Source organism: Nicotiana tabacum, chromosome 3 (assembly GCF_000715075.1).
Source record: "Nicotiana tabacum cultivar K326 chromosome 3, ASM71507v2, whole genome shotgun sequence".
NCBI classification, from domain to species: domain Eukaryota; kingdom Viridiplantae; phylum Streptophyta; class Magnoliopsida; order Solanales; family Solanaceae; genus Nicotiana; species Nicotiana tabacum.
In genome coordinates, this window is record NC_134082.1 from 23,032,577 (window position 1) to 23,052,297 (window position 19,721).

At 35.3% G+C, this 19,721-nt stretch overlaps 1 protein-coding gene and 1 long non-coding RNA gene across 3 annotated transcripts; one reads left to right on the forward strand and one right to left on the reverse strand.

Moving 5' to 3' along the window:
- Positions 1 to 6,140: 6,140 nt before the first annotated feature.
- Positions 6,141 to 7,991, forward strand: LOC107827830 (uncharacterized). Its single transcript, XR_001657625.2, has 4 exons — positions 6,141 to 6,341; positions 6,786 to 6,846; positions 7,078 to 7,253; positions 7,760 to 7,991. It is a non-coding gene; the product is annotated as an uncharacterized LOC107827830 (long non-coding RNA).
- Positions 7,328 to 17,343, reverse strand: LOC107827829 (exosome complex component RRP41-like). 2 transcript variants are annotated; one of them, XM_075249277.1, is made up of 8 exons: positions 17,082 to 17,343; positions 15,862 to 15,940; positions 13,165 to 13,267; positions 12,938 to 13,058; positions 12,243 to 12,331; positions 8,618 to 8,767; positions 8,274 to 8,369; positions 7,328 to 7,895 (listed from the first exon to the last, which is right to left on the reverse strand). In XM_075249277.1, exons 1-7 carry the CDS (start codon positions 17,215 to 17,217, stop codon positions 8,280 to 8,282), a joined length of 768 nt encoding a protein of 255 aa, XP_075105378.1. In that variant the 5' UTR covers positions 17,218 to 17,343; the 3' UTR covers positions 7,328 to 7,895; positions 8,274 to 8,279. The 2 variants fall into 2 exon arrangements, with proteins under 2 accessions (XP_075105378.1, XP_075105377.1); XM_075249276.1 differs by lacking the exon at positions 7,328 to 7,895 and having other exon boundaries at positions 8,041 to 8,369.
- Positions 17,344 to 19,721: the final 2,378 nt, after the last annotated feature.

The window sequence follows — 19,721 nt, forward strand, 5'->3', positions numbered from 1 at the left end:
GTACGAACTCCAGCATATTATGCTGGACCGGTATACTTTGCTGACTCCTATATAATATACGGGAGACTGGAGCACCTGTGCTCCAAACTCCAGTATATTATACTAGACATTTATACTTGCTGGAACTCCAGTATATTATGCTGGAGTTCAAGATAGTTATCCTGGAACTCCCGTATAATATGCTGGAGTTCAAGCATACTTATGCTGGAACTCCAGTATAATATACGGGCGTATTTTCCGGGTTTTGAACAGTGTTTTCGCTTAGATTTATCTTTACATGAAAAGTGGCTAAATTTCGATTACTTTTGAAACTGGGCTATTTTTGAATGACCAGTTGTAAATCTGGCTATTTTTAAATTTCTCCCTGGAACTTCATGCCACATAAATACTACTCCCTCCGGTCCACAATAAAAGATCAATTTGCTTTTTTATTTTGGTCAAAAATAATTGTTCATTTATATAATCAGGAAAGAATTATTTTTACAAAATTACCCTTATATACATATCCCTAAAAGTTTTCTTACTTCTCACATTAAATATTTAATTAAGGATAGTTTAGTCATACTAGGTATTTTTGTATAGAATTTAGTATTTTCTTAATAGGCGTGTCAAAAGCAAATTGGTCACTTATTGTGGACCGGAGGGAGTAGTAATGAACATAAGTCTAATATTCTGATGGTGTAAGATATATTAATTTACACTGAAAAATTCAAGGTAATTCTTACCAAGAACAAATATACTCCATACGTCTCATAATATGTGTTGTGGTTACTAAAAATAGTTATCTCAAATTATTTGTCATTTTAGAAGTTCAAGACAAAATTGATTATGTTTTTCCTTTTTTACCCTTAATAATCAATTGCATTCACATTTAGTAAAAATATGGATAATGTCATTGATAGAGATGACACATAAATTGAGAAAACATTTAATAAATGTAAAGTAGTCAAAAATTATTCTTTCTTAAGGAGCGTGCACGAAAGAGCCACGACACATTTTATGAGACAAAAGGAGTATTGGTTAGTAACGTTGGTGTAAATTTTTATCGTGACAGATATATTTACTACATTAAAATAGTGGAAAAACTAAGAGAAATTTTCCTGGGAGATACCCGATAGAATGATTTTATGAATAGAAATACCTAAACTAAATTTTGTGATTAGAATAATACTTAAACAATTTGGCCAATAGATTTCACCGGATGTACGAATTTGGCCACTAGATTTCAATTCCCTACTCACACAGCTCACCCAATTTAGTTTAAATACTTCTGTGCAATAAATTAGTACTAAATAACAAATAAAAATATCAAGGATAGCGATGGCAAACAGGCGGGTCGGATAGGATACGAGCGGGTCAAAACAGATAACGTAAGAACAGATAAAATATTTGGCATGCCCATATTTAATATGGATAAAAAAATAGGTTAATCGGCAGATAATATGGATACTCATATGTATTATGCATGGCTTCTTGAACAAGATCACTTTTGAGAATTTCTAGTCTCCCAAATTTGAGGAACCCCGAATATAAGTCTTTGTAAATGTAAAAGTTAAATCTGTTAGTTGTCCATTAAGTATCCATTTTTAAAGCAGATAATATGTATCTTATCCATATTTCACCAATTTATAAAAGTTTATTATCCAACTCATCTTTCAGTGGATAATATGGATGGATATTTTTATCCATTTTGCCACCACTAATCACGGCCTTATGCGTCCATAATCACTTACAAATTGATGAATAGGTGTCCAAATCACTTACAAATATAGAGATTTCTACAGTTGTAGCTCGGTTATACGGACTAGAACTTATAAGTATCGAAAGGATTATGTCACGCCCCAACCTTGGGAGGCGCGATCGGCGCTCAATCGAGTGAACCCAACCGAGCAAGCCTTTTGGACACTTTCTACCCAACTCACTATGATCAAGAAAATATGCTTTCATTTATCTAGACAGTAGGAAAGATCGTACGTATAACATTGCTAGTTCATTTTATATTACAACCCTTAAACCATAGTTATGTTTCCAAAATTCACACAGTTACAGTTTAGAAGAACAAGAGTTTAGAATTACAACATAGTCCAGTCACCTATCCAACGCCCGTACATAACCCACACAAACGTCTACAGAGCCTCTAAAGATACAAAATACAGTGATGATAATGCCAGCAACAAGGCCCCGACTATACCTCAAAAAGTGGTAATTTATAACAAAAGATATATTGCATAACCCCTGGAAAAAGAGGGGCTCACCAAGATTGCTGAGAGGAGGATGCTCCGCTACCTGCGGTCGGCACTGCCTGCTATGGAACCACCTACATCCATTCAAAGATGCAGCGCCCCCAGCAAAAGGGACGTTAGTACCATGGAATAGTACTAGTATGTATAACTAAACACCATCTCATTAGAAAGAACATCCATACAAGAATAAAGAAATCATAAGGATCAACAAAAGCTTTAAACAATCACCACATCATCAAATAAAAGGGATCACATAGCTTTCACATAATTTCCATAGCTTTAGGTTGGGATATTTAAAACTGTTGCATCATCATCCACAATACCACCAATTTCTTGCGCGGAGTCCGATCACGACCCGATCGGCTAAGCTGCCTCATTTGAGACTTATACCTCAATCACAATTTCATTCTCACTTTCCGATTTCAATATCATCATAATACCACCATGTGTGCAGCATGGCGCCCGATCGGCTAAGCCGTCTTACCAAGACGTTTCCCTTTTCCATCAATCATTTCACTTCAAATTTTTTTTCCACATATATCAGTTCATCGGAACTTGGGGCCACAGTTATCACATCATACTTAGCACTAGGCCACATTTCATAACTCACATTTCACATCATTTTCACTTTCAACATTAACCTTACAATTTAATATAATGGGTACATACGAGAGCAATTCAGGTTGTAAGCATAGATATGATTTCACATAGTTTGGCATTATAACCACAGTTTAAACTTGACTTGAAATTTAGGCATTTTAGCACATAGTTCACATTCTTCCCACATCCTCAATTTACCAAGAATAGCATATTGAACACATTGAGACACACCTTTCACATATATTCTTGCAACACCAATTCATTTGAAATAACAAGTACTACATCAATTAAATTTCGGGCTTACAACATTTGCATGGACACCGATGGAGCTCAATTTCTAAGAAAAGGGGGTTTTAACCATACATACCTCAATAGAGCTTTCCTTAAATTCTTACAATAATTCTGGAACTCTTACCAACTTCGATCTATTTTATGAGAATTACAAGTTGAACGAAGAATTAGAGAGATAATCAAGATTCTAGCTCATTTGAGCACATTATCAAGCACTAAGTGTGTATTATGATTTTAAGACCTTTTTGTGAGAGATTCTATCATCCTACACCCCATTTGTTACATTTTTAGTTCACATCTCCCCATACCCTTTTATCGTACATGCATGCAAGATAATCAACCCTTATACCCATGAACCCACTTGTTAATTACTTATTTTAATAGGAATTTCGAAATCAAAGGTTAGGGCACAAGTTCTTACCTCTTAGGATGAAAGCTTAGTAACTTTACTTGATAATCTCCAAATATTTGGGCAATGATTGAATAGTGACTTGGTGAGAATCGCTTTCTCCCTCTAGAATTTTTTCTCTCACTCTAATAGCCTGTTTGGCCAAGCTTCTCAAGAGGCCAAAAGTGCTTTTTTTTTCTTTCCAAAAGCACTTTTTTTTTCTAACTTGAGGTGTTTGGCCAAGCTTATTTGGGGGAAAAAGTGCTTTTGGGATGAAGCAGAAGCAGTTTCGGAGAAGCAGAAAAAGTAGCTTCTTTCCAAAAGCATAAGCAGTTTTGGCTTTTCTTCTTACCTAAAATACCCTTAACAAAATATAGTATATACCAAAATAACCCTTAAACCTAATACTTAGGATATTAATTTATAAATATTTCTTCTTATTTTTAGGAAAATTTTCTAATATATAGTGACTTCAGGGGTGAATGCTTTTATATTTGTTGAAGGAATTTTAATATATTTAACTTATATTAAAAGAATTAAGTACTTTTTAATTTTATTTTCATATTTTACTTAAATAAAATGTTTTTTTTAATTATTGCATGTAATAACAAAATTTTGAGATGATTTATTTACTTATAATATTAATTATTAAGTAAATCTATTCATGTCCTTATTCGTAATTTGACACTTAAAAGCACTTTCTAAAAAGTTTGGCCAAACACAAATTATTTCTCAAAAGTTCTTTTCAGACTGATTAGCCAAACACAAATTGTTTCTCTCCAAAAGTACTTTTGAAAAAAAACACTTTTGAAAAAAGCACTTCTCAAAATAAGCTGATTTCTCCAGCTTGGCCAAACAGGCTATAAATGTAGTAGAAAATGGCGCAAGAGGGTCTAATAGGGTATTTTTAACAGGATGGGGTCGGGTTTTAAAATTTAGAAAATAGGAACCCAGACTCATCCGCATACCAGTTCTGCGGTCGCATAATGCACCGCAGAACTGCCCTTCGCAAAAATCCCAAGGAGGTTGTGCGACGACTATGCGGCCCGCATATCGATTATGCGATCGCATAATTGGCCGTATAGTTGTCCTCAAAATTAGCCAACATTCTGTCTCACTCTGCGGCAGCTATGCGACCCGATTGCTATTATGCGGCCGCATAATGGGCCGCAGAAACGCGCTCTTCTGAGAATTATTTTTTCTTAACTTTTAATGCACAGATCAATCCAAAAAGTCCGAACACATATTCTTAACTTGGCACTACGAGATTTCGGATTTTTAAGTAAAAAAAATTTACGGGGCCTTACAGATTAGCATGTTTTTGTTGTTATTGCATCTTTGCTAGGGTATTACGAACTTATTTTTAAGTTGAATTCATGGGTGGTTTACATGAGAAGAGGCTTAATTATGTATTGTTGGTTGTGTTGCTCGAATTGAAAGAAAAAAACAAGTCGAAAACATGTTTTAGTAATCTGAAAAATCAGTTTTGAGTTGATGAACTTCTGAGACTCTTATGGAGTCATTTTAAAATAGTATTATAGCTAAAAATCAGTAGGGATAATTGAATACGTTGTGGTTAGTATTGTTAATAAATGCTATAAGAAAGAAGGGGTCTTAAACTTTAGTTGTTTAATCATAAATCGAGCTTGTCGCTCGTTGTACTATTGTTTGAAATGTGGAATTGTACTTACATTGTTGAGGGGCTGAATGGATAGGCTGGTTGTTGATATTGTTTTTTGGTGCGGTTTTGAATCGGGGAAGTAAGAAAATAAGGAAAGTGCTGCCCAATTTTCCGTAAGAGAGCTACTAGCTTAGAATTTTTTTTTTTTGAGTTCTTCAATGATATTAACCATAGTTCTAATACCTTGATGTTGATTGAGGTACTACCGATAGTATATATTGAGTTGTAATCAACAAAGGTATCTTAAGGTTAATCCTTCGTTCTTTTGGCATGATCCAAGTGACAAAAAGTAACCGTAATGTTATTCCATAAATGGTTCTACTTTTAGTAGTTAAGGATGTCTATGTTATTCATTTTTATAAAATGTAATTCAAAGCATATCTAAATATATTCCTAAGTCCCTATTGAGGCATACGATAAAAATATTAATATTCATAACATAATTGGAGGATGAACGACTATTAAGTCATTCCGAAAGATGTCCTAATGATCCTAAAAGGTTCTTCATGCATTGTAGGTATATATGTAAACGAGTAATGACATTATATACGCATGTACCATATCTATAAGGGCATGGCTATGGTATTCCTACTTTACCAGGCCGGTTCGGCTTTCGTTTATATTTCCTTCTGGGTTGTTCGGTGTAAATACTCATAGTGGCCTCCTCAGCTCGTACATATAGATATGTCTTGAGTATAACGAGTTGTGGCCATGTTGGCCCATGATAATTTACAGAAAGAATGGGTTTAGCCAAGTTAGTCTATGTATGTTCTAGTTTATGTCGAACTATCACGAGTTACAGAATGGTTTGTTCGGGCCAGTACGGCACCGGGTGCCAACCTGTCACATGTTTGACCTGAAATTTTCGTCTAAAATATATATTATGGAGTCGTTATTACTTTATCTGCTATATGTATTTTACTTCTTTTTTTTCCACATGATTTCTGCCGAAAGAAAACAAGCTAGTTCTCTCTTTTTTTCTTGGTGGCTTACAATTCATTACAAGTCATTTTCAAGTGATTATTTCGTGATCGTGACAGACTTATCTTTTTCTATGTTCTACAGATGATAAACTATAGTATCTGAAGCCTACATGAGATTATTTTTTTAATCAGTGTCCTGGCTTATGGTAATTCAGGTCAGACTCCTTTGAGTTCTTTCATCATTTTATTTCGTATGAAACTTAATATCCATGTGTTTGACATGATGGAAGAAAATATTTTCTGGTGAGCGATTGGAGAATGCAAAATAATTTTTTGAAAAATGTTTTGATGAAATTTTTAAGTATTAATGATTAAAAATAATGTCTAATATTGGTTAAAACACATATGAAGTACAGAATTGAGATAATTGTGACGAAAAGTGAATTCCGTACAAAAAGTGAAGGAAGTCATTTTTCCTCTTTTGGTAGAAAATGTTGTTCCTAAAAATATTTTCTGAAAAATATTTTCCATCGTTCACCAAAAACATGTATTTTTCATTTTCTAGCTATTATGTTCATTTCGTACCAGCAAATTGATCAAACTATATATGACATGGTCTTAAGTTATTTTACTAAATATCCGTTTTGACATAACTTCAGATTTCAACATGATCTTGAAGCAACAAAGTACGCAACAACTAATGGAGATAATGTGATTAAGGTGAAGTACATGATTCAGATTTTTTTTCAATTTAGAACTGCTTATGTTGCTCAATCTTCTCGAGTATTTGGGAGAGGACAGCTTGTTATAGATGCTTCAAAGGTAGCACTAAGATACTTGAGAAACGGTTCCTTGATTGATATCACTAGAAACATGTGTACTTGCTATTACCCTTAGTAGAATGAAATCGAACTTGTTTGAAAGTAATCTATTGCTTTGTCACGTTTCCAGGCATTAATTCGGGCTGTTATCCCTAATTGAAGGGACGATTCAGTGTCATTTTTTACTACCTCCCTAGACTTTATCTCATATTTCCATTGTCATCCCAAATCATCAAATGGTGTTGTGACAGAAAAGCATGGGCTGGAGCTGCTTACAACCTGATGCTCTACATGTTAGCAAGCCATGTAAGTGAATTCAGAGCTTTCTGTTCGGTAGATGATTCATCTCATGCTAAAATAATGCTGTACTGCACTAGATATTTTCTAGTACATATGAAGTTCATTTCGCTATTGCAGTACACAAATGATATTTATCTTCCTCACAGTCCAAGACCATGGTACATAATGTCTGTTTTGGCCAACAAACCTCACAAATTTTTGGCTATGCCACATCAAGCCGAAAGCATGCACACCATGTGAAATTGTGCTTTGTCTTATATAGCATTTCACTTTCTCTTCCCTTTCCAACATGGGATTTGCCTATGGTATTATAAACAACCCCATTTTCAAAAACTTCCCAGCCTATAAGTCTACCAGTCATTCACCTTAATCCGCCCTCACCAGCTGTCCTCGCATCATAGGCGTCACAATCATTCATGTCTTATGAAAATTGGTTTGTTTATGAAACTGAAATCCTCCCTCCATAAAAAAATTAAACATATAAGCAGCCATTTTGCTTTTCGCAAATGAAGGTACTGGGAGCTTGCTGGTATCTTCTATCAATTGAGAGGCAAGAAGCGTGCTGGAGATATGTGTGCAGTCTTGAGAAGCCGTCTGTGATTATGGATATTTTGACCGCCAGAGAGTAAAGGATCCACAAAGAAATGCCTGTTCAATTCCATCAATATTACAAGGCAATGTGACTGTAACAACAATAACCATCCGTTTGGTATTTATGGCGATACTGTGGCAGTTAGTGTGGCATCTGCTTTGTTTTTCAACAAGTATTTCTACTGCTATACTAGACCTTGACTGAATATTTAAACAAATGCTTCATTTTAATATTCGTGCCAATATATCTAAAAATGCTTCATTATCATCAAGCATTCTAACCGAGAACCTAATTAGCAAACCAAAACCTTTGATTGACAAATTTCACAGGGAAAAATCAGGCAGTGTGGAAAACTTTAATCTGGAATTGCAAATTTACCGGCCTGGTAGGAGCAAACTAATATCTAATTCTGTAATTTTGACCTACACACGTACCATGGTCTATTCTTTTGAATCAGTAACAGCATCTTTCAAACATGATCGCATAACCTCACACAGTTTGGAACAAGCACCAAGGCATAGCTCCATTGCCTGCATTTAAAAGATCAAAATAATAGTCATGCCTAGCTCCAAAAATGTGTCAGGATCATATCGGTGAACCTTTTGAAAATAATTTAAGTAGCTCGCTGGGAAATTTACAGTTAAGAAGGAGAACAGATAGCTAAGAGACAAATGTGAAGTGCAATCTCTGGTCTGTATATGAAAATATTAAACAAAACGAGAGATGAAGCAGGACGTAATTTAGTAATCTAGATGAAACTGCCCAGCAAATAGCATACCTCATTAGTCTTTGGTGTTGACCATTCTCCAGTTATAGACAGTTGAGTGACCTCATTACGTGAAGGCATACAAGTAATCATTAAGCTTCCATCTTGGTAGCTTTCTTCCTCAGAAATGGGATCAATGACGAGGTTCTTTCCAAGACAAGACTAGAATACCAGAAAAAGAAGTGAATTAGATGTCTGAAAATTCAGTGGAGACCCTGAATATTTGAGAATCTGGAAAAGCCTATGGTATCATATGATTACATGTCCCATCATTTGAAAGTTGCCATGCTATTTGTAATAAAGATGGCATGATATTATGCCTTAAGAGTACACATCCATAAAGGCTTCTAAACCTTCATTCCATTAGTGAACCATAACCGAGTCTAATTCAGGCTTCAATAACCAATTCTTCAAGTACTTTAAAACTAGCTTGACCTGCCGATAACAATGTTTCTTCTAGTCTCGATGATGATTAGCTGACAAACACTTATTACCAAATTCCTATACAAATATACTTACTTATACTTATAGGTAAACTTCGACTAAGAACAACATGAAATCATTGCCATTATTGCCGACTTATGGTCACAAGGCAAAGACAGGAGTTAAGAGTGCATTTCCAATGGGATACAGGAAAAGCTAACAGCTGGATCTAAGTTGACTCATATTCTGGAAGTGCAACTGCTACGGCATTTCTTAGAAGGTGCATTCACTCTCCCAGTTGCTGGTACTACACTACTTTAAAAAGCCGTGTTCATCTTTATCCAAATCTTGACTCACAAGTTCTTCCATCTCATTCATTCTCTTCACACTTTAAAATAGGAAACTCTTGTATAGATAATGAAATTTTGCAGACACTTCAGAGGATGCATTTTTGAGCTGTCAGCCCAAAGATGATTATATAACTGAAGTTCTTCAATCGCCATAGTGTGGCAGTTGCCTAGACATTGTTTTAGTGCGCATTTACTCCATTCAACTAACTACTAAAAAAAGCAGGAATCGATTCAAAAACAAGTGTGTTTGGATCATGCTCTCCTGGCAATTCGGTTTACCACCCCTAACTGCAATGGATTACATTTGAGTGAAAACACACTTGGACAGATGAAAAATGCATATGCTGAGCTTATAACACAACTACATGCTCAATTTCAACTGATGAAGGTGTTATGGAAGCACAACACTAGTCATCAGCCTCAACCTGTCACCATATCAGTAGAAGGTTCCAGGACCAGAAGAGCTCAAAACAGAGTAATTGGGCAGGTAACTGATTATTTCTCATGCTTTCTTTGAATGCACTGCCAATCTCCTCTATATGCTCAGGTCCAGTTAAAAGCAAACACATCAGAAAGAGTTATCAAATCCAGGCTTTACCATGAAAAAACCAGATGTGAGAAATTTTGTATAATCTCGGCAACATTCATCAATACTTCAGGTGGAGAATTATACTCGCGTAATTTTCTACTCCTATTGTCGTGTTGTTCATAAGGAATAACCACAGTCCACACAGCATACATAATCATAACCAGTGTTTTCTTACCCCTCTACCACCTCCTCCTCCTCTCCCCCCCCCCCCCGGTTAAAAAACGATTTAAAAATATAATGGATTCAAAGCAAGAGATCAATTGCTAAATACAGACTGAATGTTACAGGGTTCGTACACTTTCTTCACTTCCCCAGAAGATGGTAGTCGCTGCGTAACCCCCCCCCCCCCCTCTTCAAATTGAAAGGCATAGCTCAACCTTACTGAATTCTTAGAAGAAAAACACCGCCTTTAAATATTTTACTAACATGACTATCTTAAGACGAGTGAGCCCCAAATGTACGTTGATAGATCTTTTTTATACAGATACTGGGAACTGTGAAGTACGACCCATTAAAAATTTGACTTACAAATTAGGGGATAAAGTATTCCATTAGGAATTGGACAAGAAGGAGGTCTTGACATCAGGAACACAAGGATACATAATAAGAGTCTATTAATGAAATGGTTATGGAGATACAATGTTGAAGAATAAGCTTTATGGAGCCAAGTAATCAATAACAAATATGGTCAAGAGGGTCACTGGTGTAGTACAGTGAAATCTTCTTATGGGGTAAGCACTTGGAGAACTGTCAGATCACAGTGGCCCAGTTTTGTTACAAAAATTGGATTCAACATTGGCAACGGCAGAAGAGTGTCTTTTTGGAATGATAATTGGCTTGGCCAAACCGAATCAAATGGAAAAAAACCAAATCGATTAAAAAACCGAACATAATTGGTTTCGTTTGGTTCGTTATTGAGCAAGGAAAACCAAAACCAAACCGACGTATAAATATATCTATTTCATATATATTATAAGAACTTTATATAGGGTTTTCTTTAAGAAATATTTGTGATCTACTCATGAGATCAACAACTACAAACACCAACATACCCAATGCAATCCTACATAGTGGGGTATGGGGAGGGTAGTGTATACGCAGACCTTACCCCTACTCTTGTGGGGGTAGAGAAGATGCTTCCAAAGACTCTCGGCTCAAGGAAGGCAAAAACGCATGCAGCAAGACTCGAACTCTAGTTCAATGAGACATTCTGTACACCCTTCACCGCTAAGCTATCTCGCCCAGTTAATAGAACTATTATAGAGCAGCAATTTTATTTACTTTAAATAATGCTTGATTCCAATGTGTATGATCCTTCTTTTATCAAGTGGGTTGAAATGCTTCAATCTCTTTATTTTTCAATATTCACTAGTCAAGATCTATTAAACTCTTATGTCTTTCTCGATTTTGAGATAGTGTTTTATTGTAATTTTTAAAATTAAATGAGAGCATATCATTATTTAGGGTTCATACTGATCTTTGAGTTTAATTATTAAAATTTTAAGCTCTTAAGAATATATAAATAAAAGACAATTGTTAGATTAAAAAAATAACTATGATGTGATACGAAAACGTTTCTCCAATGAAGATGTTTTAATAGATCATATGTTTATAAATTTGTTCAATTCTTACTAAACATAATTGACTTGTCAGAATTCTATAGCAAAGAGAGATTGAGTTTATATTTTATATGACAAAAACTGGAGAAAAAAAACGAAATAGCAAAAACTGAACCAACCAAATGGATATGATTGGTTTGACCTTGGTTTTGGTTAAAACTGAACCAAACCGATCCATAAACACCCCTACGTGTAAGATGATGAACATACTTTTGCATTTTTGGATTCTGTAAAAATATGGCTACCCTAACAGTCTTTGAGCTGATATATAATACAATGTTACCTTCCTCAAAAAAAAAAAATGTTGGACATGAATTAGGAATGGCGCCAAAAGAAACCTACCATTCAATTTGGAATATAGCGAACACTAGACACGATATGGCATACACCAAAACTTTTACACTTTCAACTATTCCTCAACAACAAGTTTCCTAAGGCTGCACAAATACATATTTCAAAGGATATCAAAATCTTTTTGGGAGCATACCAAGTAAGGATGAGCTTGTAGCTTAAGGCGAGGAAATGTATTTTTTTATCATATCAGAAGTGGAGTTTCTACTGCAATTAAATGAAAACAACAGCAACCGTCTGGGCTTCTATTCCTCCTAAGTAAACTCAGATAATAAAGAATTAACGAGCAATAGTCTGATGCATACCACAGAAACTGAGGCAACCAAGTCATGCAGCAAAATTCCCGCATCTGCTAAAGCTAGACTAGCACATGATATGACCACAGGGAGATCACCTGCAAGCAAAACAAAGAGTTTGTAATGGCAAAGCATTTATTGAGTTAGTTCAAAAGTCATCAGTACTCAGAAGTAATCTCACAACCCCAATCTAATACCAATAGCCTATTTATGGAAAATGCACAAAATTGGAAGCCAAATACAAGTATACTTACCAGAAGGCAAAATATACAGTATAGCAAACTGAGATAACAATCTAATCCAACTAACTTAATTCTTTTATCTACCCTAAATATTGACACATATCATAAGACCGGTAAAATTCAGGATCTTGCTCTAACCTCTTGGCCTAAGAAAAGGTACTAATCCTGAAAAAGGTACCCATTCTTCAGTAAGAAAGAAGTACTGATTCTGAAACAAACTAGTTGATTAGGATAGAAGTTATACCCCTTTGCAACCCTACAAGTACTTCTTTGATGCATGACAAAAACAGAGTTAACAATTTTCCGTGCTCCTTCCTCTAATCTTTTATCATACAAGGTCCTTTTTTTCATTTCTTGAGATATCCAAGAATAATCTTCTCCCAGTTTCAAGTCAATACCTGTACTATAGAGGATTGCGAATAAACCACAAATGTAAAGATAAAGCTAGGATTCAAAACTTACTTCCACCAGATTCCAATACCAAAGCAAAAACATCCACAGTAGTCTTTGGGAAGGATTCCAGAATTATAGCACCCTCTAAAGCTTTATGTAGCATTGAGGAAAGCTCCTTGTTGTCTGATCCCTAACATAAGTGAAACTTCAGTTAGAGACATGGAAGTTAATCACAGAGCATCAATGACAAGGAGATGGAATGATAAAAGGGGAACTCTGTTCCATCCTTGATATACCTGTCCATGATCAGGGGTGGCAAAAGTTGTGTAACTAATGTTACAATTTAAGCGTCCTGTATCACTATACATCATTGCCTTCTTACTTTCCCTTGGCCCAAACCTAAAAGAAGACAATTAGATGGTTAGACATTTTCCACCTAACAAAATTGGTAAAACATATACAGCAATGCAAATAACACCCTTCCTGGATGAATTGCCATACAATAGGACAACATTAACAGCAAATTGTTGATTAATGTTGACAGCAAACTCTCACATTTATGTTTAGTTCTTTTTCTCTCCCTCCATACTGGAAGATAAAAGTCTACACTGTTTGCTTCCGCTGACTTTTTACATACACAAAAAGCAGGAAATTTTATTTTTTGGGGGATAAATCAGCAGTTTTATTCTTACAAATACAAGTGTGCATCAGCCAGCCAGAAATCTAACCATCTATACATGCCGGGACTTTAACTTATGACGCAAAATAAAAATTGAATCCCCATTTTTAACAGTTTAACTTGTAAATGAGGTGATATACACAATCCAACAAGGTAATAGAGCAGATAAAGGTCTTATATTTGAGTTTCACTGCCGACCAATGAACAACTTTCTTTTTGCTAATTTAAGTGGGGATAGGGAATGTGGACAGCAAAAGAATAGGAATGGTTGACATTGTTGATTATATCACAGTAATTCTCTCCTGAAAGATGTAGCTCTTTCCATCCCTTCAATCTTCTCTCAAACTTTTGTATCAAGCTGCCAAAGATCGTCATCCTTAGTTCCTCCAAAGGCTAGTTCAAGCAATTTGTTGTTAGATCCACCACTCTACATTATCCAACTCATGTATGTTATACATCTCTCTGAATGGTAACAATTCAAATTTCCTCAAAAGGATTTAAAGACGTTATATGAATATTCTATCAAAGGATAGAAGAAAACTTGGTTGGTCATGTGCATATGGCTCGTAAAACCAAGATAAGACATGTGATAGAGTGTCTTCAGTTGTATTTGTATGTCTATCTGATAACAACCATAAATATGCATATTTTATTGTAGTTTTATATGCAAGTATTTGTTTTCTCAACTTCTATTTAGTTGAAGCTACCCTCATCATTGGCATTCATACATTCCTACACCTCATAAATACTAACACTGTCAGTGGTTTAGTAGTTTTATCATTTATGGCGGACAGTTCTACAATAGATAGTAGTTCTATAATCCAGGAAAATTATGGCCAACAGTTCTACAATAGATAGTCATTTTACAATCCAGGACAACTCCTGCACATGGCTTGGGCCTTTGGCAGCACAGTTTCAGCTTATGGCCTTTGCAGGCTTTGCTTGAAACTAAAATGAGAATTAAAGTGTAGATGATAGGACAAGATTCTGACAGGACAGAGGTATTGGCCATACTCCACTTAGATCGGCATATAATGATCTTTACAGTTTTTCCACTAATATAGAATACCTTGTATCCCAATGTTGGAATTGAAACAACTGACGTGTTAACTTAAGAAGACTGCCTTGCTTGGGAAGTTCCAAGATTGGCTGTCTTGCTACAAGATCTGGACAAGATGACTTAGATGAACCTGACCAACTAATCTGGTTGAGGCAACAAAATAGTGTTTTTTCAGTAGGCTTACTACAGTGACTTAAACAAGGGGCTGGATAGTACTCTTAATTGGCCTTGGAAGATGTTATGGAAAACTAAAATTCCTCAAAAGGTAGTCCGCTTTATGTGGCTGCTAGCTCATGATGCTTGTTTGACTTAAGGCAATTAACAAAGAAGGGGAATGAACATTTGCAGTAGATGCTACTTGTGCAACAAGGAGGAAGAGTTCAGCAGTTATCTCTTTTTACACTGTACAGTGCAAGGCAATTATAGAATTTGTTTTTAAAAAATTTCAACTTGTTTTTTGACACGCCTTTCACTGTGAAAGACCTGTTGACTGTTTGGGATAGTTGTGGCATCACAAAATCAGCATGAAGTCTGTGGATTACTGTCCCAAGTCGTATCTGTTGGGTTTTGTGGGCTGAAAGAAACTCCAGGTGTTTTGAAGGGAAAGTTTTTCCATACAGATGCTAAAATCTAAATGTCTTTGGTTCTTGGCTTTTTGGTGCGATATACATGATCTAGCATTCACACCTTGAAAACCAGTCTAGAGGTCAATTTGCTGATCAATGCACGGTGGAACTTTATTTAGAAAATGCAAAACAGATCCGAAAATACACCACATGTACTGCACGCACAATCTGATATATATATATATATATATATATATATATATATATATCTACAAAGCAATGAAAACTTTGAACAGAAAAGGGGATGAGAAATAAAGGGAAAAAGGTGACAAACAATGAAGAGAAAGTGGAAGGTTGGAGGCAGTAACGAAATTAGGTGCTACGAAATAATAGGCGGGAAGCAAATAAAGAGGGAAAAAGGATAATACAAAATTACAATTTCTCCAAATTGTGCTTCTATACCAAGTCTTTGTTGGCCCTTCACTGGTAAGAGAGAAGATAGAATGTTTCATCTTTTCTCATTTTCCCTTAAGTTGTTCTACCCAACTAGGGACAGAATAAAGGTATTTGCTACAAAAGTGAGGAAAACAATAAAAAGCACATCTCCTGCAGAATTTCCACCAGAGATTGATTCTTTCACCTGCTCTCAAGTTTTAAAAAAAACACTGTAGATAGATCACACACTCACACAGATACGATGACCTTGGTGTTTCCAAACTCTGCATATGCTGATCCTGCAGCTGTACTCACAGCACCAGTCCTCAGATCTGCAAAGTTAGATCAAAATTGCATCTAATGAGTGGCCTAAAAATCGATCATGTCGTGATACAAAAACTCAGGAAAAGGAGTAGAAATAGGATGGAATATGCAAATGAAAATGGATATGAGAAAGAACTTAGAGTCCATAGAAATGGCAGGCAGTGCAAAACAAGAGAGTTAGCTCAGAGAGCATTGAAAGCATTAATACATAACACCTTTTCAAAATGCCAACTAACGAAGTGTTCATCACAGCATTTCATGCAAAAAAACTAACAAGAACATATAATACAAGAAAATGTGTCGAAAGTGGATAGCTCGTAGGAGGAGTAACAACCAAGAGATCACAAGTTTGATAACACTTGGTTGAGCCCGTCTGCTCGAAGCTTGATGGGCTGGATTACATTGGAAACCTATGTTTGTAGGCTGGACAGACTATGGAGTGAACTAGCTGAGATGTGTGTAATCCAGCCCAAACACAAATGGACAAAATGCAAGCAATAACTTAAAATAGAGCAGAAGATTGTGATCGTGTCAAAATACCAGAATTAGCACCAATGCACTTAGACTGGTATGGACAGCCTTACTCATCACTCCTCTTCCTATGATTTTACACCTACACATCTGCCCAATTACCCCCCCCCCCCCACCCCACCCACCCCACCCACCCCACCCCACAACAAACCCCCCCAAAAAAACCAGCAAAGCTCTCCCTATAACCATGGAGTATTTTCTTTTTGACGGTGGTGTCCAGGCCATCTAAAATGTATCTCGACTATTCCACCGGGTATCTGCTACCACCCAACATCACAGGTACCGAGCAACTCTACACACCAAGCCGTAGGCAGATGAGAAAGAAATCACCCGGTGCTTTTTTTGGCATCGAGAGGGGTTTGAACTTGAGTCATGGTTCTCCTCCCACTCTATTGACCACTAGTCCACACCCTTGAATGCTCTATGAAATATAATTCATAATGTAGAAAATACATGTTACACATAGAAAGTGCATATTTCGTCATCAGATATTTCCTCTAAAACTTAAACTCATTTAACATCCCACTAACAGATCATCCAGAAAAGGATACCAGCGAAAAAAAAATCACAGAGATAAGAGTGCATGTGTGTGAAAGAGAGAGAGAGAAAGAGGAGTACAAGCAGGACGGCACTGGTAGAAGCTACGATTATCGGGGCGAACCCAATCAGCATCACCAATGGGAGTTCTCTTCTTCTTCCGCGTCGCCGGAGACGGCGAATATGTCGCCGGCGTAGACCCTGTTTTTCCGGCCATCAGCTTCTGAAATGCTTTGTTTTTTTTCCCCCGCGTATGTGAAAAGGATTAACGGCTGGAGTGGGTTTCAATTCGTTGAGAGAAAAGAATGAGTTTTAGGGTTTTAACTATACAAACGAACAAAAGAAGTTAAAATACAAATTTCATCGTATAAATAGAATTTTATTTATGGTTTAGACACATGAATTTTAGTTGCTGGCTAAGTCATTTTTTTCCTACAAACAGAGAGATCCTATTTTATTGTAAATAATTCCAAAAATCAATAAGAATTTATCTCTCCCTACTTTTCTCTACAATACTCTTCTTCTTGTTTTATTGTTTTATAACACGTTATCAGCACGAAACTCTAACCAATTGAGTAGAAGCTTTGGGATTGAGCAATATGATTTATTATTTTATAACATGTTATCAGTACGAGACTCTAACCAATTGAATAAAAGCTTTGGGATTGAGCATAACGATTGTCAATTGTTCCATGAACTTTTTTCGTGATTAAATTTTGGACTTAAGGTAAGTATTTTACTTTATTTTTCTCTTTTAAATTCTTGAAATTCTATAATTTGATTTTAAATACAAGAAAAGAAAATAAATTTTGATTATAACTCTAATGGAGTTAGCAAAAAATTATAACCACTCGAAGTGGTAAAATTTCTATGTCTAGCCATGATCAAAGTCATGTATGATCGTGAGCACAAGAAGCGAAAATGCGTCCCATTGAATTTGCTTCATTCGCATTCCCTTAAGAGAATGTGATAGCAATATGTGATAAGTCTTAAAGAAGACAAAATTATTATCTTAAAGGTATCAATGGATGTGGACGTAGCAATAGACGAAATTATAATCGTCATCATTGTAATAATGAGAATAATACGGATTCTCAAAATAGTCCTTCACTTTATGAAAGTAATATTTGTCATTGATTTGACATGAAATTTTATAAAGCACATATAGATGATTATGACCCATTCATGATGTAAATGTGACAACATCTTATTTATGAATACATATTCATTCTTGAAAGAATATGTGTGCTAGTGGTAGTGAATATACCACACTCACCTCTAGAAGGAGATTTGAGATAATATAAGAAAATAATGTCATTATTATGGCATGAATGGTCATTGGTCACGTACCTGTTGCACACCAAAATATTTTGGTAATGTGATTATTAAAGAATAACATTAACGCAAGAAACATATCTTGCATATAATTTTGACCATAACCATAATGATATAACTTTCTCTTTAAAAGAGATATTTACCGTATGGATGTTGATGAATATGTGGTAGTACAAAATTAACTGAGAACTCTACAAGAGCCAATTATACTATTTTGGAGAAACACAATTGATTACCAATAAGGTATTGTGTTGTAGTAAGTCTCAAAGAAACTTAGTTAGTTTCTAAAATTCGCGAAAGTGGTTGGTTATATTGAGACTATACATAAAGCAAAGATTTAATATCTTCTATTACTACAACTTATAGCGGGGTAATATGTATGTGAAAAGTTACCCGTTATATTCTCCAGTTTGTACTACACAAATAAAAGAATACCACAATAAAGTGGATGTTTATTGATATAAAAACCCATATCATAATAAACTTGGAGTTTATTGATAATTGCACATGTCATGGTCTAAATCTGAAGTTTATCAATATTGATAATTTATTCAGTTGGCATAATTGATTTAGCCATGTTAATCTAAGTATAATGTGCAAAAATAATAGAGAATTTACATGGGTAAATATTAAAGAACTAGAAAGTTCTTTACGAATTCTCTTACATTGCTTGTTCTCATTGATTAATGTCCAACTAAAATTGGGATTGAACCCCATGTATACTAAAAATATCAAAGGTGAATATGAGCCCATTCACCTTCCATATATACCACATAAGATGCATCTATGAGATGGTTACATGTGCGATTATTATTAACCCACAACCTGATGTTTGCGAGGTAACTTGCTCAAGAATTTAATTTAGAGCATAATTTTCTGATTTTCTATTCAAGATAGTTCATCTTGATAAGTTGGTTTACATCACAATTGTTTTAGCAAAATAATTTATTGAGTGCCTCCACTTAATAGTTAAATTATTGCTTAAGAGAACAAAGTTATCTATATCAGTTTGATATAGGTTATATACGGAAGTATATTATATTCTCCCCTCACAAGTGGTTCAGGGTCAGGAACCAAATAGTTCCATCTTATTATTATTGATGTGTGGTGTATATTTTGATTAACACCATAACGCACAAAGATGAGTTCTCAAAGTTGAGGAAGAAAATTAGTTTTTCTAACATGAGGGGGAGACAAGATAAACAGTTGGGAAAGAGTTACGTGGAATGAATTATCATTTGTATATTTAGATCCTCGAATACGATAATATAAACTTGAAGTTCATAAAAAGAGCATTCATTTGCAATATATTGCAAAGCATGCCAGACGCATTTGCTGACCCAAAGAAAGTAACTATATTCTCATTGCAAATGTTCTTATTAAGTC

What these genes read in the sequence shown, in the direction of transcription:
- LOC107827829 (XM_075249277.1), bottom strand. Translation starts at nt 17,217, where the DNA reads ATGGCCGGAAAAACAGGGTCTACGCCGGCGACATATTCGCCGTCTCCG. An exon ending in CCACCCCTGATCATGGACAG is followed by an intron (nt 13,059 to 13,164) that starts GTATATCAAGGA and finishes CACTTATGTTAG; the next exon opens with GGATCAGACAACAAGGAGCT. An exon ending in CAACACCAAAGACTAATGAG is followed by an intron (nt 8,370 to 8,617) that starts GTATGCTATTTG and finishes TTTTAAATGCAG; the next exon opens with GCAATGGAGCTATGCCTTGG.